Source organism: Haliaeetus leucocephalus, unplaced genomic scaffold, assembly GCF_000737465.1.
Source record: "Haliaeetus leucocephalus isolate CR32 unplaced genomic scaffold, Haliaeetus_leucocephalus-4.0 Scaffold152, whole genome shotgun sequence".
In the NCBI taxonomy this organism is placed as follows: Eukaryota; Metazoa; Chordata; class Aves; order Accipitriformes; family Accipitridae; genus Haliaeetus; species Haliaeetus leucocephalus.
This window is the reverse complement of record NW_010972588.1, coordinates 64,408-84,378: the sequence shown is the minus strand read 5'-3', so window position 1 is coordinate 84,378 and position 19,971 is coordinate 64,408. Positions and strand designations below refer to the sequence as shown.

The window sequence follows — 19,971 nt, the reverse complement described above, 5'->3', positions numbered from 1 at the left end:
CATCTCACACGTGTGAGATGTGCAACTGTGGTGCTGCATGGTAGTAATGTGCCAGAAATAGCCCAAGCTGTGGAAAAGGGGGAGGTAATTTTGTGAGTCTCGTATTCAGATGCAGCTTTACATCCCCCTGGTCCTCCAGCAGCTCAGCCTGCTCTCCAGGGATCCCTCTGGAGATCACCAGTGTCTTTCAGCCTGCAGAGGACTTCAAAAAACAACTCAACTGTGGTCACCTGAAGGTGTTCACAAAAGGAAGAAAAGCAACCCTAAAGCAGGTGGCTGAAAAAAGAAGCGACTGCAATGAAAAAGATGCGGAGAAAATGCCAGAAAGCTGATGCAGTCATCCTCTCACCAAACACCCAGTTACACGAGACGAGTTGTCCCAAAGATGAGCTGCAGGGCTCCCACTTCTCACCAAAGCCATTTGGGTGAAATATTTGTGGTGTCATCCTATGCTGGGTAATAGTTTCCTTGTAAGGTTTTCTAGAGCCCATCTATTTAAACATTTTTCCAGTATATCTGCTTCCTATCTGTAAAGGTACTCAGAAGATTTCAGCTGCATTTCTAGCTATCTCAGAGAATGAACCAAGGAAGCCAGTCATGCAAATTGCCCACAATTAGGACATATAGAGCGTTCCACAGCTATCTAAAACAAATAAAATACAAAATGGTCCCTTACTTTCAACTTTAAATGCAGACAAGACCATTAAAACAGTTATATTAAAATACTAAGGCAGCACTAAAAAAATTAAGACATGTTAAAAATAAGGTCATTCACATACCCCTACCTCTTTCACCATGAGAATGTATATTATAAACAGCCTTTTCTTCCCAGACACTTGCTATTTTTCTGCATATTTAAACACAGATGTGGGTGCTTAGCAACTGTAAAACAAAGTCATTCACTTAAATAACTGAGTATAGATTAAGGTATTTCATTTTATATACGTACTTTTAAAATATTGTGCCTGTTTACAATATCATTTAATACCTAGAGAGACAGAGTCCTCATATATGGATTCCAAAAAGAAGTCAGTTACCTTTGCATTTAAGCAAAGAAATAGGGATTTGAGTCTGCTATGTAGGTATCTGTGCAAGTGTACCTATGTGCATGTGCATAATTTGTATACAAGTTACCTATATATACACAACAGGTAAGAACAGAAAAAGACCTAGGAAGATAAATGATTAAAATGTTAGAAGTATTGCATTAGAGTGAGAATAAATGCAGTTATACAATGTAAAGGTCTGTATCACTCAGTGTATCAAAAATTGTTATGAAGCAGGAAGAATATTTTGCTAGAAATGCCCATATTTTAAACTGGAGATAAACAGGAAAATCAGGAAAGTTCCAACAGTTCAGAAACATAGTGGAGCTGCTGCACTGCAATATTTCACTTTGTTTCCAAGCACAGAACATGGACTTTATTAAGTTACTCAAAACACTGTCTTCATAAAAGGTTTTGCTGAATCAATTAGTCAACAGCATATAAAAAACGTTTCCCTACACTGCGCATTATTTTGCACCACTCACAAGCAAAATGAAGCTTTTGAAGAGGAATAATACATTTGTTACACTAACTGGTCTGGGTGAAAAAACAGATTTTTTTTAAGTACACAAACTTTCCTTCAAATCTCTTACCTATTTGTTTCCTGTACTGGTCAACAGGAGTCCTTGCTGTAGAGGCATCTTTTCTACCCATCGTTTTCAATCCAACAATCACTGTCAGTATCAGAAAAAAAATAAATGCATTATTCCTAAATAAGTTACTAAGGAAATCAGTGACTTACAACATCAGAAAAAAACTCTAACAAGCAACATTTACATGATTATACACAAAGACATAAGCCTTCCCAGTGTACAATGAGACACTGGAGTTAATCATCACTATTCTGAAGACTATTAGATAGATTCTAAACATACCTTTTTCCCTATTGCATGTGTTATTAACATTACAGAATGCCTGTTAGTTTGAATAAATAAAGAAAAAAAATGGATTTAAACTGATTGCACTGTAATTCAGCATTTGGTACCACTGAATTACATTCCTATATAATTTTTTTCTTTAGTACACCAGGGAGTGAATGTAGTATTGTGAGCTGCTTCTATTGTTGGCAAACTCATTTACACCACGCCCAGGAGTACGAAGCAGAACTAGGCACGTGTGCATCCACAGGTGTAACTGCTCAGGAAACCCACCTGCAGATGCAGCCCTCCAGCCACCTTCAGCAAAAGAGAGGAACAGACACTTAAAACACAGCAACCCCACACTCCCCTACCTTCCTGCCATGGGCTCTAGAGATATGCAAATGAAAGCAGAGGACAAAAATGGGAGCTGGGTCTGTGCCCATTTTATACCTCTCAGCCAAGGTATTGAGAGTTTAAATCACCTTCAATGGATTTAGGTAACAACCAACCTGACTCTTGAATGGGCTTCTCACATTGCACAGCACAAGCAGGTGACGCTAAGATTGCACAGGGAACTGCACTATCATTCATGTGAAGATGCTCTTTTTGGTACTTTGGTGCTCCCACACCACCCATGTAACAGAACAAGCATCATCTGAGCAGCGTTCTAGCAAACTCCCAATATACCCATTTAACGTGCAAAACCTTACGGTCTCTTATTCATCCCCTCACAGGGCTGCCACTCAAATGATACAGTAAGATTCTACAAACATGCTCATTTCACCTCTTTTTCCATAGTCAAAAAATACCTGGCTTTTATAGTCACACTTGTTGTGCAAAACACTGGGTTTCAACCATTTTGGCCAGGCTGAAGACCACTCATCACAGCGATGATAAGCCCCACTGTCTGAGCATCTTTATGACAAAACCGTCCCAATGTCAATCCCTGCACTCACAAGAGGACTGACATTTTCCAGAAGTGTCAGATTTACTGTTCGAGCGCAGAAGATGCACAACAGCCAACACTTGCCTTTTCACAACCGGCTTTGGCGAGCACAGTGCCAAGGGCAAACTTTGGCTGAACCACCTGGGGTAGCCACAAACCATCTGCAGATTGTGCACATATGGCCTTGGAGTATCTGTAAGAGTTTTACTTTTCTGTTAGGCATAACCAGCTGCATTACAGCGAGACGAGTTTCCCCAGGCTCTGCCAAGCCACGCTGTTTGGGAAGCGCAGCCCTGGAAGGCACTGTGATGCCAAACCATGGGCCAAAAAGCATGCCAAGGCACTGCTGAAGGGGCTGCTGTCAGCATCCCAACCTTAAACATCCACCATTATTTCCTTCATAGCTTCAAACAAGGTTTAAAGTATAGCTGCAGGAACGATCCCACCACTTATTTGTGCACTTTAAAACCACACAGTTTCTTCTTTTGTATTTATCTATTCCACAAGGTTATTGGCATTTAATGTCAAGTGACAAACCCAGGCTCCTTAATTTAAAGTGTGGGACATGGCATAAAATGAACTTCGGTGCTCAAAAGCTAGCATCCTTTTTTAAAGGTATTCAGGAATAATAGCAAGGTATAAAAGACTGCTGTTATTTTTTAATCCAAACTGAAAACTCAGTGACAGTGTTCTAGTGTTTCCATACACTACTTTGGTTTAATTCAGAGAATACTCCCATTTCATGTAAAACACATAAGCAGTGAACTGTAATCCCCTGGGGGGGGGGGGGTGTCCCCTCTATTATGCTTCCCAGCTATTCTCTTGACTGAATTGTATTTCTCACATAACGTTCACATCATAATAATGACAGTGGAAAATAAAAGTACCATTTGAACTTCCAGCTAGTTGAGGAGGTAACAGATACATTTTTACAGTGCAAAACTAGTTCTTGGCTTTTTTATGCTACTATTAGAGACTGTTTTGACTTGCCTTTTGCAATCTCCATAGCCTAATAATGTTTTGTAACAAAACGTCAGCTGTGAAAGATGTTTGCAGTTTTAGCAGTGCCAATAAAACACAAGAAGAAAACACAGGCAAAAATTATTTCCCGACTTAATACGAGCCACAGAGATGCTCTCATTTGCCCGCATGGCTCGGTGTCACCGACTCCCGCATCTAGAACCTCGACACTCCTCTTTGTTCTTCAAAGGGATGCAGTAATCATCATTCATTTCCACTGCTTTGATGGTTAGATAGCAAACGCCCGAGAAACCCATGGAGACATTAGCACATACAGCCGCAATGTCTAATAAGACAGCTATTTGCATAAAAGATCAGCCACAATTTAGAATGTGTTGTGATAGATGTGGAAAGGGAATAACAGATCTATATTAGCATGTATAAAACCAAGACTGTTTTCACAATTTAATTCCTTGAGGACTGTGGCTCATCACCTTCTCTTGTAAAGAATCCTACGTTCCCTGAGGAAGCAACTTGCCACAAGCCAGAGTTAAACTAAAATATGGATTAATAAGAGATAATATTTATTATTTATGAACCTTGCTGTAGGAGTGGTTTCCAACATAACTTTCTGATCAGATTTCCATAAAGGAAAAGCCTGGAACCTTTATGAGTCACAAAACGACTTGAAAAGTGCCTTTTCCCCATTTAAAATAGCAGTGGACATCCTACAATAATCGGTCATCTTAATTTTACTGTAAACAAAATTTGCACTCAAGTCTTTCCCAGGTATCTCTGGCTGCTCTGCCGCCTCCGACGTCAGCGAGCGGAGGATCTGTCCTTTCCTCCATTTCCTTGCCGAACCAAAGGGATCAGCAGCGCGCCATGCTGCATGCACCCGTCGTGGTGTAGCCCCAGCCAGCAGCTCAGCCCCACACAGCCGCTCGCTCACTCCCCCACAGCGGGATGGGGTAGAGAATCAGAAGGGTAAAAGTGAGAAAACTCACGGGCTGTGTAAAGACAGCTTAATAGGTAAAGCAAAAGCCGTGCATGCAAGCAAAGCAAAACAAGGAATTCATTCACCGCTTCCCATGGGCAGGCAGGTGTTCAGCCATCTCCAGGAAAGCAGGGCTCCGTCACCCGTAACGGTTACTTGGGAAGACAAACGCCATCACTCCCAACGTCCCCCCTTCCTTCTTCTTCCCCCAGCTGTATATGCTGGGCATGACGTTGTATGATAAGGAATATCCCTGTGGTCAGTTGGGGTCAGCTGTCCCGGCTGTGTCCCCCCCAGCTCCTTGTGCCCCCCCAGCCTCCTCGCTGGTGGGGTGGGGTGAGGAGCAGAAAAGGCCTTGGCTCTGTGCAAGCACTGCTCAGCAATAGCTAAAACACCCCTGTGTTATCAACACTGTTTTCAGCACAAATCCAAAACATAGCCCCATACTAGCTTCTATGAAGAAAACTAATGCTATCCCAGCCAAAACCAGCACAAACCTGAGCAGCCTTCAGGTCCCTGGCATTTTAATGACTGCATAACCATTTAAAAAACACATAAAGGAGCTTGCCACTGCTCTTTTTACAGGCTACCAAAAATACTTCAAGAGTAATTTCAGATTATTTGAAGGCAACATGAGCCCTCCTCAACTTTCAAGCTTTTACAAAAGATGGTTTTAAGAAAATGAAGCGAGGCCTAAAGGAATGATTTTTTGTTTATTGCTATTTCAGAGATACTACAAGGTCAAAAAGACATCTTTGTTTTTGTGGTTCCCGTCACTGTTTTTTCACCCTCTTTCTCTTCCTCTCTAGTAATTCACCTTTGAACGCTTACAGCCTCGGAAGAACACATAATTTTTCTTTTCCTCCTCTTTTATTCATAACCAGTGACTGATAATAATTAATACACACAATAAATTGCCTATTATCACCTCTAACTGTGAATAGTGCTTTGTGAGATGAAAACCATTTCTGAATGTCCATTCAAGGTCTGGCCACAGGAGTGTTTAAATCCCAACTCACTATTCTTGATGCATACACAGCCTGTATGAACCAAAAAAAATTTAAAGCAATTACTTTAATGAAATAGACATAACATGAATGACTTTAGAAATACTAATGAAGAATAAGAGCAGGGACTATACAGGACAAAGATTGCACTTTGTGCATTTATGGTGCAATACAAATGATTAATAACAGTGATGCTGCTTAAAGTGTGAACCAGTGAACACTGAAAGATCTACATATGTTCATGTATACAAACTTTCTTAGCAGTGAAATTTGATAGTATGTCTGTATTCTTCAACAATAAGCTGCCTAAATATTAATAGAGGGCACGTTGAAGACATAAAAAAAAAAATCAGTGAAATGACTGGTTTTGTAGCTGAAATATAGCTAGTCAGTTGAGATAAAAGCAAGTAAAACTTCAGAATAGAAAAGAACCACTACAGAATGTAAAAGTACTAGACCAAATCTTCGGCTGTAATTGAAAATGCAGGTGAATGCACGGTGAATATCTGCATATATGCAGAAGTGCCTTATTGCAAATGGATATCCAACTTAAAAATCCTTTTTTTTTTTTTTTTTTTTTGTTATTGGTGGTGGTGGTGGTGGATGCAATGCAGGTTGAGAATTTGAACTCATAACCCAAATCATTCTTTAATACAATTCAAAGCTTACTGATGTCAGTGAAAGAACTGGTCTTTTACCAGTTAATTCCATAGTTCATAGTTTAATAAGTAATGGATATTAAAACCCTTACAGGTTACAGCAGAGCTAAAATAACCTTCTATCCTCCTCTGGTAAAATCCAAGGAGCACATTGGATCTGTGAACATCAAGTTATTCCAAAGAACTGGTAGCACTGCACTTAAAGTGGGAAGCCATCTCTATGTAGGTATTTTGGAAATCATTGCTGTTGGGTTATTTTAATTGGCTTTTTTGGGTGTACTGCTGAAGTACAGTAACTAAGGTCTGTCTGTACAGCAGTGGAAGAAATGCAGTGGAAGTAAACTACAGCCAAAATGGCAAGAATAATGCAGCTGAATACTTTTAACCACACTGTAGCCAAGAGAAAGAATTTTAAAACCTTAACTACTACTATTTTAAAAAAGCATACAAGCAAACAAAAAAAAAATTTAAAAAAATGCGTTCACATTCTATTGATAAGTCTTACAGTAGTCTTCACCATTCCTCTGGAAAGTCACTCTCAAAGGATGAGACTATTATTTCAAAGGAATGAGTACCTGCCCATGGTGCTTCCTGCAGAATCTAGCTTTGCTTTCTTTGGGGATTTATTTCATTTTCTTTTAATAAAAGGAATTTAACATTTCTTTACTTAATTTAACCTTGAAAGGAGCAGGTGATTTAAATTCAGTTAAATTTGGGAAAATGAATCAAAAAAACAGGATCCATTACTCCAGTTAGAACAAATATTGCTAAAATAACCTTAACTTTCTACACAAGGACAACAAACACTGTACCATATCCCAAGATTAAAACCATCTAGGAATCACAACTTTTATTCTGGCATATATCAGGCTGTTTCACAGCTTCATGTAAGCACTAGGAACAAAATACACATTGTTACTTCCAGTAAGTGGCCTTTGCACTCTAGGGAAAGGAGCTGCTCTGTTGTTAGTTATACAGTGCCTAAAAACCCCATGAAATTAGCTCTAAATTTATTTAACAAAATAAGTACACAGGTAATAGTCCATATGAATACTCAGCATATTCTCCTGGATGTTTCAAAATCCTGAGGCAATATATTATGAAAAATAAATTTCATCAACAACCCAGATTAGTTCCACCTAATTTCAGGAAGGTAAGTGAGACACCCGAGTTATGCAGGAGGCCACCTCTGCTCCCTTTACAGTGAATGAAGAAAGAGATGCAATGGTAAGGAATCCAAATAGCCTCCAGCAATCTTGCTTTCTTGCTACACTGCTAAACCTCCCCTAAGTACTCAAAATTTGGTGGGGTTAATTAGGCCCAAATATTTGCATTTGCTCCTCTAGCAACAAGTCTACTTACTTTTGCTAGATGTAAAATGTTTTTAAACATCTGAAGAGTTGAAAAGATTATCATTAAATGTATTCATGACAGCCAGGAAAAAAGTAAAAATTTCAAGGATTGCAAAACCTGACTAAGATTTTTTTGAAAAGACTTCATACTTATGTAAATTTGGTTTTTTAAGCAAAAAGAGGCTATTAAAAATGTCAAAGGTTCTTTCCATTCCCAGTAGAGTACAGTTTGTCACAGCTTCCATGGGAAGAAGAATCAAAATGTACTAGGCCAAACCTCACTTCTAAAAACACTACTTACACAGAAGCTATCTGTTTAGCAATTGGTGTTATACTTGTTATAAAAACAGTACGACATTTTGCAGAAGAATATTCCTATTTGGAGTGATTCTATGCACCTTACATTTACTTTTCATTATTAGGATTTGTTAGTCTTCAGGACCAAATTCCCTACTCACTTCAGAGCCAAGTAGAGCTATACCATCTGTGAAACATATATTCATTTTAATATGAAGACAGATATTCATCTGAACAAATTTTAAATTCCAAACATTCAAAGATTTTTTTTTTCATTTTTATGAATATACGACAGCATTGGTGTGTCAAGAAAATATCCTTGAAGAAGTTCATGAAGGAAAAAAGCATACATGTGGTTCGATTCTGCCTTGCCAGACAGTTCAAAATGTAGTATTTCCTAGAGGAAAGAGAAATCTCTGCTGAAGGGAAAACTACACGATAAATGACACCATATGCAGTATTTCAGAATAACATTCTTGAAAATAACAGAATCTGTTTAAACTTTTTTTGGGGGGTGGACTGTGGTAGAAATCAGAGCTAAAAAGAGTGGGAAGAGAACGGGCATCCAGACCACCCGGATGCCCAGAGGCACATCCACCAAGGATGGACGCAGCCTCCATGGGAGCGACTGCAGATGCTGTAGAGCCACCTCTGCGGTCTGAGGGTAAGTGCGGAGGACACCACCACCACCACTGCGCAGGACAGAAACAAAGCACGCGCTCTCTGCCTCGTGAGTTAAAAGCTCATCGAGCCAAGAGAATCGACGAGAAACAATTATTGCTCCGTCTCAGTAATTGAAGCGTCAGCAGCGAACGTTTTGCGGTTCAGTTAAATCCACGCGGTTTTATTCCCTCTTTGATCCCCACCACACCCCCCTTCAGCACTCATTTCCTTTGATGAAGTAGGGAATAATTTAAATCACAGGTATAAAGCTAGAGGTCACAGACCTTAAATTTCAAAATCGGCTAAGTCTGCCTAAGCACTTCACTTCTAATATGTTATGATGTTACAATTCTTGAATAGAGCACCACCTGGTTTCACTGAGGTATTATTCCAAAACCTCAGAAACTTTGTTTCGCCCTGCTAGGTGTTAGACCAGGGGAAGAGTGACTTCTTTCCCTTCTTTAAATTTGAAAATAATCCTTCTATTCTCCCCTCTCTTTAGTTTTGGGAAGCAACAAAAATTCCATTTTTTCCAGATGTTACTCCTTTGCTGGGACTGCCACAAGTCATAGCTTGCTATAAGTCTTGGTGCTTTAATTATATACACTTGTTAATTCCTCATTTGTAGATTTTAAGCTTAGGCTCATTTTTGATGGAAATGAAATTCTTCTTTCTTCCTTAAGTGAGAAGAAATATTTAGGAAGTAATTACACTTCCCTTTAGTATATCCATCTTAATCTACAGTTCACAACCATCCAAAGGACAGAAAGTCTGTTTCGTGACGTTTTCAATATTGCAAAATGGGATAACGACCTTCAGTGAGAATAAATCTTGTAACTTTTGAAGTTATTCACACAAAAAAAATTTTGCAACAATAAGTAATTCCATACTGGTCATTTTTTTTTGTTTCTATTGTGCCTTTTTTTTTTGCTTGCATTATCTTGGACCATTAAAATACAAAATTTCTGAGTGAATTATTTAAAAATTGAAATAGTTTCCTTGAAGTAACATACCAAAACAAGACAATTTGAAACTGCTGGAATTTTTCCTTTCCTCTCACCCTGTTTTTAAAAAAATGTTTTTTAAAGTATGTTAGGCAAAGTTTCAGCTTAATTCTTCCCCCATTAATTCTAATATTGATATCCCATCTATTTTGACTCCATTTTCATTGAAATTTGTCTATCATTCAAGAAGAAAACCAACTCTCAGCAAATAGTCCATTCCTGCCTGACAATCAACCTAATAACTGAAAAACAGAAGAAGAGAAAACAGCCACAAATAAGCCACAGAGGCACAAAGCCGGGAAAAGACAAATGTGCCTTTCTGTTATATATTTCACTGTAGTATAAACGATATCCCATCACACATGACTTCAAGTCACAGTAATTGCTAAAACTGGTCATCACATTTATAGCCTAATGATTGCCTCACTTCTTACCTTCAGCAAGCATGCAAAAGTTGAAAGCAGCTACAAATGACAGCAGCAAATAACACTTCAGTACACGCAGACCTAATCGTAACACTTCAGCAAAACTGAATTATTAGTTCCATTACTAAACCTGGTGTTTGAAAGGACTTAAAAGGTAATCTTTCCATCCAGCTTTCAGAATGAATGTGGGCTTTTTTCCTTCTATGAAACTACTGCAGCTCAATAAGTATTAAATAGACTGATCTATGAATGAAAAAAAATAGTTTTATGCCACTTTTGTTGTCTCATATGCTGTATTACGCGTTCAGGAAAGCAGCTCAACTTAAAAAAAATAAATCTATTCTAGTCACCAGGCAAAAGAAACTTGAAGTGTAAAGGGTTTTAATTTGGTGGGTTTGGCATTTATGTTTTCCTCTATTTTTCAATAACTGATTAAAGACAGAGTAACCTGTTAATCACCCCCATAAAGATCAGAAGATGAAGCTGATATGCATTTCTTTAGCCTTAACACAATACATAATTTTTTGTATTTTTTTTCTTTAAAATCATCTGAGGCGAAAACCAGTAGATAAACCAGTAGACAACAGTGTTAACATATCAAATGTAAAGTTCAGCTCTACAGAACTTAATAATGAGCTTAATAGCCAGGCTTAGTGAACAGACCCATAGATGTTAGTGGCAGCATTTTCAAAACCAAGTCCTACTCTATTGGTTTTGAAGGATTAGGCCATAATTGGGTGAAGAGTTTATTACAGCTCAGGTAACATCGGCTCACTAGTTTCCAAAGTAGTTCAAAACAATAGGCCAAGCACACTCTCTGCAGATTATATCTAAATTGCTCAAGACTTGGCTCTCCTGAAACATACCTAGAGATCCCATTAAAGGCAATGATTTTTAAGATAAAGAATAAAGTAATAGTGTACATGATACCATCTCTTGAGGAGCTTTATGTTCTCTTTGGGCAGAAAGTGAATATAAGATCATTGATACCTACTAAAAGTCTGAATCCTGAACAAAAATTGAATTAAAGGAATGGATCAAAATCAGGCTAAAGCCTTTATATGCACCAAATGAAAAAATAAGCTTTGATAGCCATCAGAAAATGTGGTAAACTGTTAACTTGCCTCATTTTAAGGCAGAGGAGACAAGTATGGAGTGCAGCTGGGACAAAGAGGCAGCAAAAAGAAAAATCATCAACCAGCAGAAAAGTTTAAGTTGAAATAGCAGAAAGTCATGTGAATGCCTTCAGGTCCCGGATGCAAGCATTTGTGCAAATGTCTGCTTGGGCTCTTTTCACAGCTTTCCCCAAAGACCACAGGATGGGAGGAGACTGCATCCCCGCCTATTCTCACTGTTCTTGAACAGTGTGCGTGTGTCACAAGGAAGAAATTTTGCTGCACGGTTCATCGTCCAGGAGAATGTCAAAGGGAAGGATGACACCAACTGTGACTAACACATTGGAAAAAAGTACTCCTTTGGATGTTTCAAGTCACGCAGTACACGTGAAATTCTATTTACTGTAAAAATATTAGTGAAATACAAAATTGAACACTTTTTCATGGGTTGCTGCTTTTGGAGACAGCACATTTTTAAGATCCTGGGTTCTGACCTGTAAAAGGTTGGCCTGCTCTGACCTAAAAGATACCTCTGATGAGAGATTCCTACACCTCAAACCAGTTAGGAATGGAATGGAGTAGTTATGAGACTCCTACAAGAGATCATTTAATGAGTAGCTATCACCTTGCAAGAATTTCTTCAGAAACCCTAGCCTGAGATAAAATGGCAGACAACAATCCACTCCATTCACTCTAATTTCCTGAGTGCATCTCTCTAAGCACTAGGGGTTTGCACATGCTCTTGGCTAGTCTCAAAGGAGAATGTATGCTTCAGCACTGCCACAAAGTTTTATTAGGAGGAGGGGGATATATATACTGCCTGAAATCTAGCCTTGTAGACTGCATACAACAAAAAAAACCTGCTAGAGCATACAGTAATGAGTTCAGACTGGTTTTCATAAGAACGTTCAACACCAACACCACAAGATGCTGTGGCTTCCTGCTACAATTGCTCAGTCTGGCCACCACTGTACCAAAAGCTGTATAACCCTGTAACCAAGCCTAAGAAGTTTAAGGAGAGCTGGGTCAACTCTGAAAAGGACTTTAGCTAAGTTGCTTCTGCTTTTAACTTCTGAAATACTCTATCCCATGCACTCAGCTTTGCAGCCATCCCAGTTGTTTCCACACTGATTTATTTATTTTTTTTAATAAGGTGAGTTAATGAAAATGTATACCGGTATAGCACAGGGGAAACATCTTTCCAGCTCTTCACTATTCCCAGCACTGACAGTGCTCAAGTCTGAAGGCTCAAAAACAGACAAGAGATAAGTTTTGTCAGAGAGCCATTGCCCCGAGCTTTTTCCTATACACACCATTCCCTCCCCTTGAAGGTCTCCTCAAGGTACAGTACATATTCTATAGAGTCCTTCTACGGTCAGGATACAGATTTGAGCCGACCCTATAAAACAGACATTACTTGTGTGCAATAAATGACAGAATGCATTCTTTACTCTGCATATATGGCTACGTTTTAGTACAGTACCCACATCTAGATCATAATTTCCATGGGTCTATATAAACATGCATGAAGATAAACAGGCTCTCTTCCCATGCAGAACTGGAAGAATTCATCCAGAAGCTTTGCTTTGTAAATAATTTCAGATGTATTTTACTGAAGCTATAAAGGATATTAGCAAGTGCACTGGGACCTTTTGTTTTATATTATTATGATCTGTTACTCTAACAGAAGTTACTAATATTATTTAACCCCACTGGTGTACTTAAAATGAAAATAATTTGAAACTTTTTTAAATAGGTTTTGTCTCTATAATAATCATTTTTTCCAGAATACCCTCTTCCTATTTAGCCTGCTGGGCTGCTGCTTCGTATACCCAGAAAGATACCAAAATAATCCAGGTTTTCAAATTATCCTATCTTTCAGAATACAAAAGTAAACAGCAATCTAAGAATGCTTTGTTAACCTTTTCACTCCAAATTACAGAAAGATTCATTCATAAATTAAATAGTGTATGTCAAAAAATGCCAAAGAAAGGAACATCCATCCTTGCTCCAACCATTTTATGATTGCAGAATCAAAAAAACCCCAAATTATTAGCTGCTGCAATTCTTTGTGGTTCCATTAAAACCATACCTAAGTTTAATCACACCAAAGTCCAAAGTTGAAAAAACATATTACAGAAAGCTTTCATGATGCATATATACAACAAAAAAGAAAGAATGCCTTCCACACACTCTGTAATGGGAAGAAATGACAAATTCACACAGATGCAGCATAGCCTTGCCTAGGACACTCAACACTATGCACGTAGGAGGGCCTCTGCAGCAGCCAGGTGGGATAGATAGCTAATAGAGCTTGTTGAGGTCCAGCAGGGGTGAGGTAAGGCAGACATGTGGTCAGAAACATCACGGCAAGCTTGAACCTACTCTCAAGCCCACCTACCAAAGGTAGGACCATTATCAGAAGTAAGCCTGTGTCTTCCAGGACTTTCATCATGCTTTCAAATTCTTCAGGACGTGTTTTTCACAGAAATAGAACCAGATGCAATATTCCAGCACTGGTCTTATTAAAGGGATTTAAACAACCCTCCTACCTCTCCCCCCATCTCTACCAGGCAGCACCAGCCCTTCTTGACACTGCCCTGCACTTGAATCCCCTTTGGCTACAGGGGCTTCCTCACAAACCCCAAGTCTTCCCACAGTCACAGCTTTACAAGATAAAAATCTTTCCATTTTGCACACACATCCAGCATTCCTTCTTCCTCAACTCATTTGCAGACAAACTGCATTTTAACAGACTCGCATTACCATGATCTCAGCCATGCTTTAAAATTCATCCCTTCTCCATCAATCCAGCAATCACTGAACCATCCATCGTTTGTCATTACTGTTTATGTTTGCACACAGACAACTAAAGCAGCAAAAAGTATCACACCCGACACAAATGCTGGGGAAAGTCCCCACAAGCTCTTATCCATTGACAGTGGCCTCCAGCCATTACTTCTAAGTGCTGGCAGCTCACCAGCTCTTTATCCATTTTATTGTTACTGTACAGTCCTAATTTTTAAATTAATTTTAGTTGAGTAACAGTAAATCAAGGGCCTAATCAAATTTAAATGTCAGCTATACAAATAGTGTACTTTCAGTCTGACAGCCAAGACACAAGAACAAAACAAGTAATACATTGCTTCAGGTTAACTGCTTCCTTTTGGCAAGAACATAAGTAATACCAAACTGGTCTAGCAGTAAAGTAAGTGATGTAATCTTAATTGGAGGCAGCATAATCAGCTCCACACACAATAAGTGCCACACTAAAACCACCCACTGCACAATTTCTATGGCATGCATACCACATGAAAGAAAGATCTATGTTTTTTAATATCAGCTTTTAGGCGTGATCACCTTTAAGAGCAAACAAAACTTTAATGTCCTCCACACCGACTTGGTACAGTAACAAGTTGAAAACATAGGTAATTTAAAACAGAAAGTTTAAAACGTGTTCAACTTGAAACTACAGGGGAGTCTCATAAACAAGCTTTGGGTATCTGAGAGGCTTAGGATGTTGCTGACCCCAGCTGTTTAACCACCTCTCTGCCAGGGGTGAGCAGCCTGTAAGAAAGGGCAACAAGAGGGGGTACGTTCTATCCCCAGGACCAGGGCCCCATTCCCAGCCTATGCATCAGCACAAGCCACCCAAAAAGAAATGTGAATTAAGGTGAGGGAAGCTAACTGAAGTGCAGGTATTGCTGGCTTTTCCATACAGACTGCAACCTGAGGGGTGGGGAGACCAGCTGGCAGCATCTTAAACCACAGCATCTAAGGCTTCCAGAGCACATCTGTCAGAGCCATTCATGAATAAATTTGAGCATAAGAGTTTGTAGAATTGAGAACTTCACACGTAAAGATTACAATGAAAACACAATAGATAAAAGCACAAAAAGCTACAAAGGCTGATTGATAATGTAAATGTGAGAGGGAATTATCATGGGTAAACTTAACCTTTTCTTCATTTACACCACACAGCACAGCCAGAGAGAAAACAACTGAAACTTTGAAATCTACTACATTTCCAACCCAATCTGTTTCCGCACTATAAAAAGTGGTTCATAACATAAAAGGTTATTTTGTTCCATTATTTATTTTATTTCAGTGGAAATACATGAGGATAAATTTGGCTTTCTGGCTAGAGGCAACCAACTACAGGCGGTATAACCCCATCTTTTATTTTGTTGTCTTACTTAAGAACAGAAATAACAGCATTAGTAGTTGACAACAAACTTGTGTACAAAATGGTGTGCTTCAGTTTGCCCTCTGGATTTTAACTTCCCAATACCATTCTCAACATTAACCTAGTGCTAACCTTTGCTCTTTCCCTCTCTCATACTTGCCCTTTCTGGTATAAGTGACTTGGCCGCCATAAGCTTCTGCTGTCAGAACAGTCTTTCCCCATTTATTCACTTCACTACCTCAACATCTATTCCTGGATTTCTATTTCACCCTTCCTCTCCTGACTATCTCCCATCTTTCTTTACACCTGCTATTGGATTTACATTGGCTAATTCATCACATCGTGTCTTTCCAATTGTCTCATTTCTTATGGTAAAACATACTGGATGAAGGACGATGCCAAGAACAATCACAATACATGAATAAACAATATTTTGTTGATGTATGAATTATATATTTAACACTGCAAAAAGTCCTGGGACACAATAAACTGTGTTGTATGAAGCTCCATTGTACCATTGCAGTATGTGGTTAGAGAGGCAAAATCAAAATTAAAAATAACTAACGCTGATTTTTAGCCTTGCTGCTAAAAAAATGCAGAAGAAATGGGAAACAAAGGGATTAGCACCGTCCAGGTCAAGAGTGCCTGGAGTAAGTGTTTACACAACCCACTGAATTACAGGGGTATCTATGCACAGCTAGTGATACAAAAGCACCTGGGGTGCCTTGACATTTTCTCATGACCTTCAAACATAATTCTAATGAATAAAAATTTATTAGGAAACATAGGCTGTTGCAGATAATTTGGGGATATTAAAGCAGCATTAATGCAAGTCCTACTTGGAAAAACACATGCAAAGTGCTTTTTCTTCTTCTGTAGCAGTACCAGTGACCATCTATGTTTGCCATTACATGTAACCAGAGTTCTTCGCTAAATGGCAAACACCACTGTTTTTCTGGAACTATCTTTCCTTCTTAACTTCTTTCCAAAGGGGAAAAAAAAATAATCTTACCTGCTTATTCTGTGTGTCAAAAAATACTCCAGGACTAAAACTGATTATTAAAGAGCCGTAACATAAATTGTGTTTCTTCATCTCCTCTACCAACGACACCATGATGTTTATGTTGTGCATAATACTGCAATGATATATGAGATCATCAGCTTGATAACTAAAAACAGTTTCACTGTGCCTGTGATTGATAAACTATGGAAGTATTAAAACATTAAAAATGTTAATCTTTGTAATAATCTCCTGAAAACTTTTTATATTAATTTAAACCATCGATCATTTTAATATTTAATCATTGCAGATTTCATTTGAAATGAGGATAGCCATTCACTGAAAAGCACTTCATTTTTTATTTTAAAAAATGATCAGCTTATGTATTCTGTAAATCTCTTCATATTTTTTCCTCAATAAAAAGTAAACCTGAAAGCAAATGAAAAAGATCTACAAGAACAGAAAAATTTAAAGCAGAGTTTGTGTCAGAAAACACATACTTTTGCAGTCCTGTTCACCAGCAGTAACTGTATTACCACAGTAGTATCATAAGACAGTCAGAGGATTCAGGCAGACTTCTACTGTAAATGAAAATCATTAGCTTCTTTGTCTACACCTTGCAACCATCTATGTTTCATTCTCTTTATATATCTCATAACATGTAAACATAACAATTTACTTATGAAGAATAAATACTTAATATAGTGACTTGGCTCTCCAAGATGATATTGAATTGGTTTAGGTTTTTTAACATGTAACCCCATTTGTAACATTAGCCTGCTTTAGCAACATATAAAGACTGTCCAAAGTATCCTACCCTCCTCTATAATTCACAGCTTCTCCGGCCTAATGAAAAATTTAGCTTAATATGGAAACATCCCGAAGTAAAACAAATCCAAGAACTTCCTAGTTATGAGAAAAATCTCACAGGAACTCTAAAAGTCCAACTGCGATTAACTATAACTAAACTTGATGGTATTTGGTTTCTTTTGAAAGACTTTTAAAGCCATACAAGAAACAAAAACTAATTCATGGTCTCAAGAAACAAATTTCACATAAAAATCCAAAGAAAAGGATTTGCACTGCAAAAGAAACCCCTCGTCTTGTTTTCTATGCAGAGTCTCCTAAAATTGGATGTCTCCTGGAGCTACTGCCATAAAGTACACTGAGCTTAAGTTGTCCTTTAAGACTGGGCTACAGGATTTGGCTGAAATATTTGAAGGAAGTAAATCCTAGATATACAGTGGACAATATAACAGGTTAATATATTAGCTTACATAGTCTTCGTTCTGTATTTGTGACCAATAGTGATTCAGAGGATTTTCCTGTACCTGCTATAAAACTGGCACACAAACTGGCTTCCTTTCCTGAAGAGGCTGCAGAGTGTAACAGCAAGAGCTATGAAGTTAGGGAACTGGCAGAAGTGCACATGGAATCTTCCAGTGCATATAAACTTACTCTGTATAGTTCAAGTTTATGAAAATAAAAAAAAAAACACTAATAAAAGCACTATCTTTATTCTTGATTTTATGAAGAAAAGTATATGTCTTCTTGCATGTCACCTTTTGCTAAAGTCTGTTTTTAAGGAAAGATGTATGGAAAAATCCTGTTCATTCAATGTGATGCAGTAACTGAATTCAGGAACTCAGCTGCTTGCATCTGAAACGGAAGGGATAGTCCTGTTTTTATGGAACTTAATAAAAACACACGTATGTGTTTCTATGTATATCAATACAAGATTTAAATTTAAATATAAGAGGAGTTTTACCAATGCTAACAGGAATCTCTGTTTTAGTCATGCAAAGTAATCTTTCAAAACATAGATAATTGAAGAGCTTCCACATCTGTGTTGAAACAACTGAGTATCTTCTATATTGCTTTTGCAGATACAAAATACTATTAGACAGACTAAGAAGTCAATCGTAGAACATTGTTGTAATCTCTACTTGGTTAAATTAATAAATCAAGCTCACAGAATTACAGGATTGTTGATGTTGGAAGGGACCTCGAGGTCATCTACTTGGGCTCATCTACCCCTGCTCAAACAGGTTCAGCTAGAGGACTATACATAAATTATAGAATTATAAATTATAAAATAAATTACAAAAAGGATTTACATATTGAAGCAAGAATAACAGAAGAAAGTGAGCAATTGCCTTTTTGCAAAAAAATGTGTCAACTGTTTGTAATGGTGGGATTACTTTACTTCAAAGTCAACACTTCTTGTTTTCTCTATGCTCACACTTACAGTACTGACCTGAAGTAGGCTTACATCTTCACAGCTTCCATGAAGACAGAAAACAAGTCTTAGAAGGGTAAATTGTAGTAATTTGTGATCAAAGATAATCATGCCAACAAAAGTATCTGCCAAATTTTTCCTTAGTGAGCAGACAAGCTATTTTCTGAACAATGAAGTTTATCCCCAGCCCGTTTTGTACCAAGAGGTGAAGCGATTCAGCCAAGGAAGACAGGCCAAATAGCACTACTTCAGAAATGGTTCCATTTTCCCCATGCTTGTAGATTTTTCTGTATCCCTTAAACATCACTTTCTACAGTTTTCCACAATGGAAGTCACACATCAGTAGCAAAGGCTGGAAGAAAGTCAACATATCTTTAGTAACAGGTGCCCTTCCATTCTGATTAGCTCTTTAGGAACGAGCCTGGTCCCCAACAGCAAAGAACTTGAGCCCTCTATGACGTGTAATTGAATTACTGTGTGTGAACGTGTGTGCTGTACATACAGCCCAGTTATACCATAAGCTCTTTCAAAGGGGCTTTCTGGTACTATGCTCTGTCCTCCTAATTACGTAGGCTGATGTAAGGCAGAGCAGTTGAGAGCCACACAAATGTGCTGGCAGAAATCCCTGCCAACACTTCACACTTAGAAATGTTGTGGCTCCCATATTTCTGTCCAGCATTTTCTGAGGGTAAGCATGGCCAGTGCACTCTGCAGAAAACACAAATGAGTCCAACGTACCCGGAACACATCACGCCTGCAAGGTAAACACAGCCAGCTCAACAAGCCTGGGTTGTATCAGATTTACTGCATACACAGAGGCGTCCGACCGCATACAGCCCCATTACGCACCGCACGCGCGGCGGCTCTAACACGTCCTGGACTCACTGCACGTGGGGGGTCAGCCTACACGCCCGCATGCACGCCCGCACGCACACACACCCACAGAAAGCAGCTGTTTGTCCAGCTCCCAGACAGCCAGAAACCCCACACAGACGGGGTTTCACACACACACATACCCAACCACACTGCGCTGGCGGGCAGCACGTGAGAAGTTGAGCTCATGAGGGAAAGCCGTGGGGTGTCCTCGCACGGACGCATCGCAGACTTCTGTCAGCTCAGCCAGCCTGACAGCCTCCAGGCCCAGGCCTCAAACACAGCCCTCGCCGAAGAGACGCCCCGGTAAGAGATTTATTTCCCTCCAAATCAGCCAGTCGC

At 38.8% G+C, this 19,971-nt stretch overlaps 1 protein-coding gene across 1 annotated transcript in view; it reads right to left on the bottom strand.

The window, feature by feature from the left end:
- Positions 1-18,801, bottom strand: part of TRIQK (triple QxxK/R motif containing) — a 57,864-nt gene extending 39,063 nt beyond the window's left edge. The window contains exons 1-2 of the mRNA XM_010561992.1: positions 18,775-18,801; positions 1,640-1,720 (exon numbers count right to left, since the gene is read on the bottom strand). Of these exons, the coding sequence (XP_010560294.1) occupies positions 1,640-1,700 (61 nt within the window). The 5' untranslated portion in view covers positions 1,701-1,720; positions 18,775-18,801. The remainder of the gene's footprint in view (positions 1-1,639; positions 1,721-18,774) is intronic.
- Between the last annotated feature and the right edge of the window lie 1,170 nt (positions 18,802-19,971).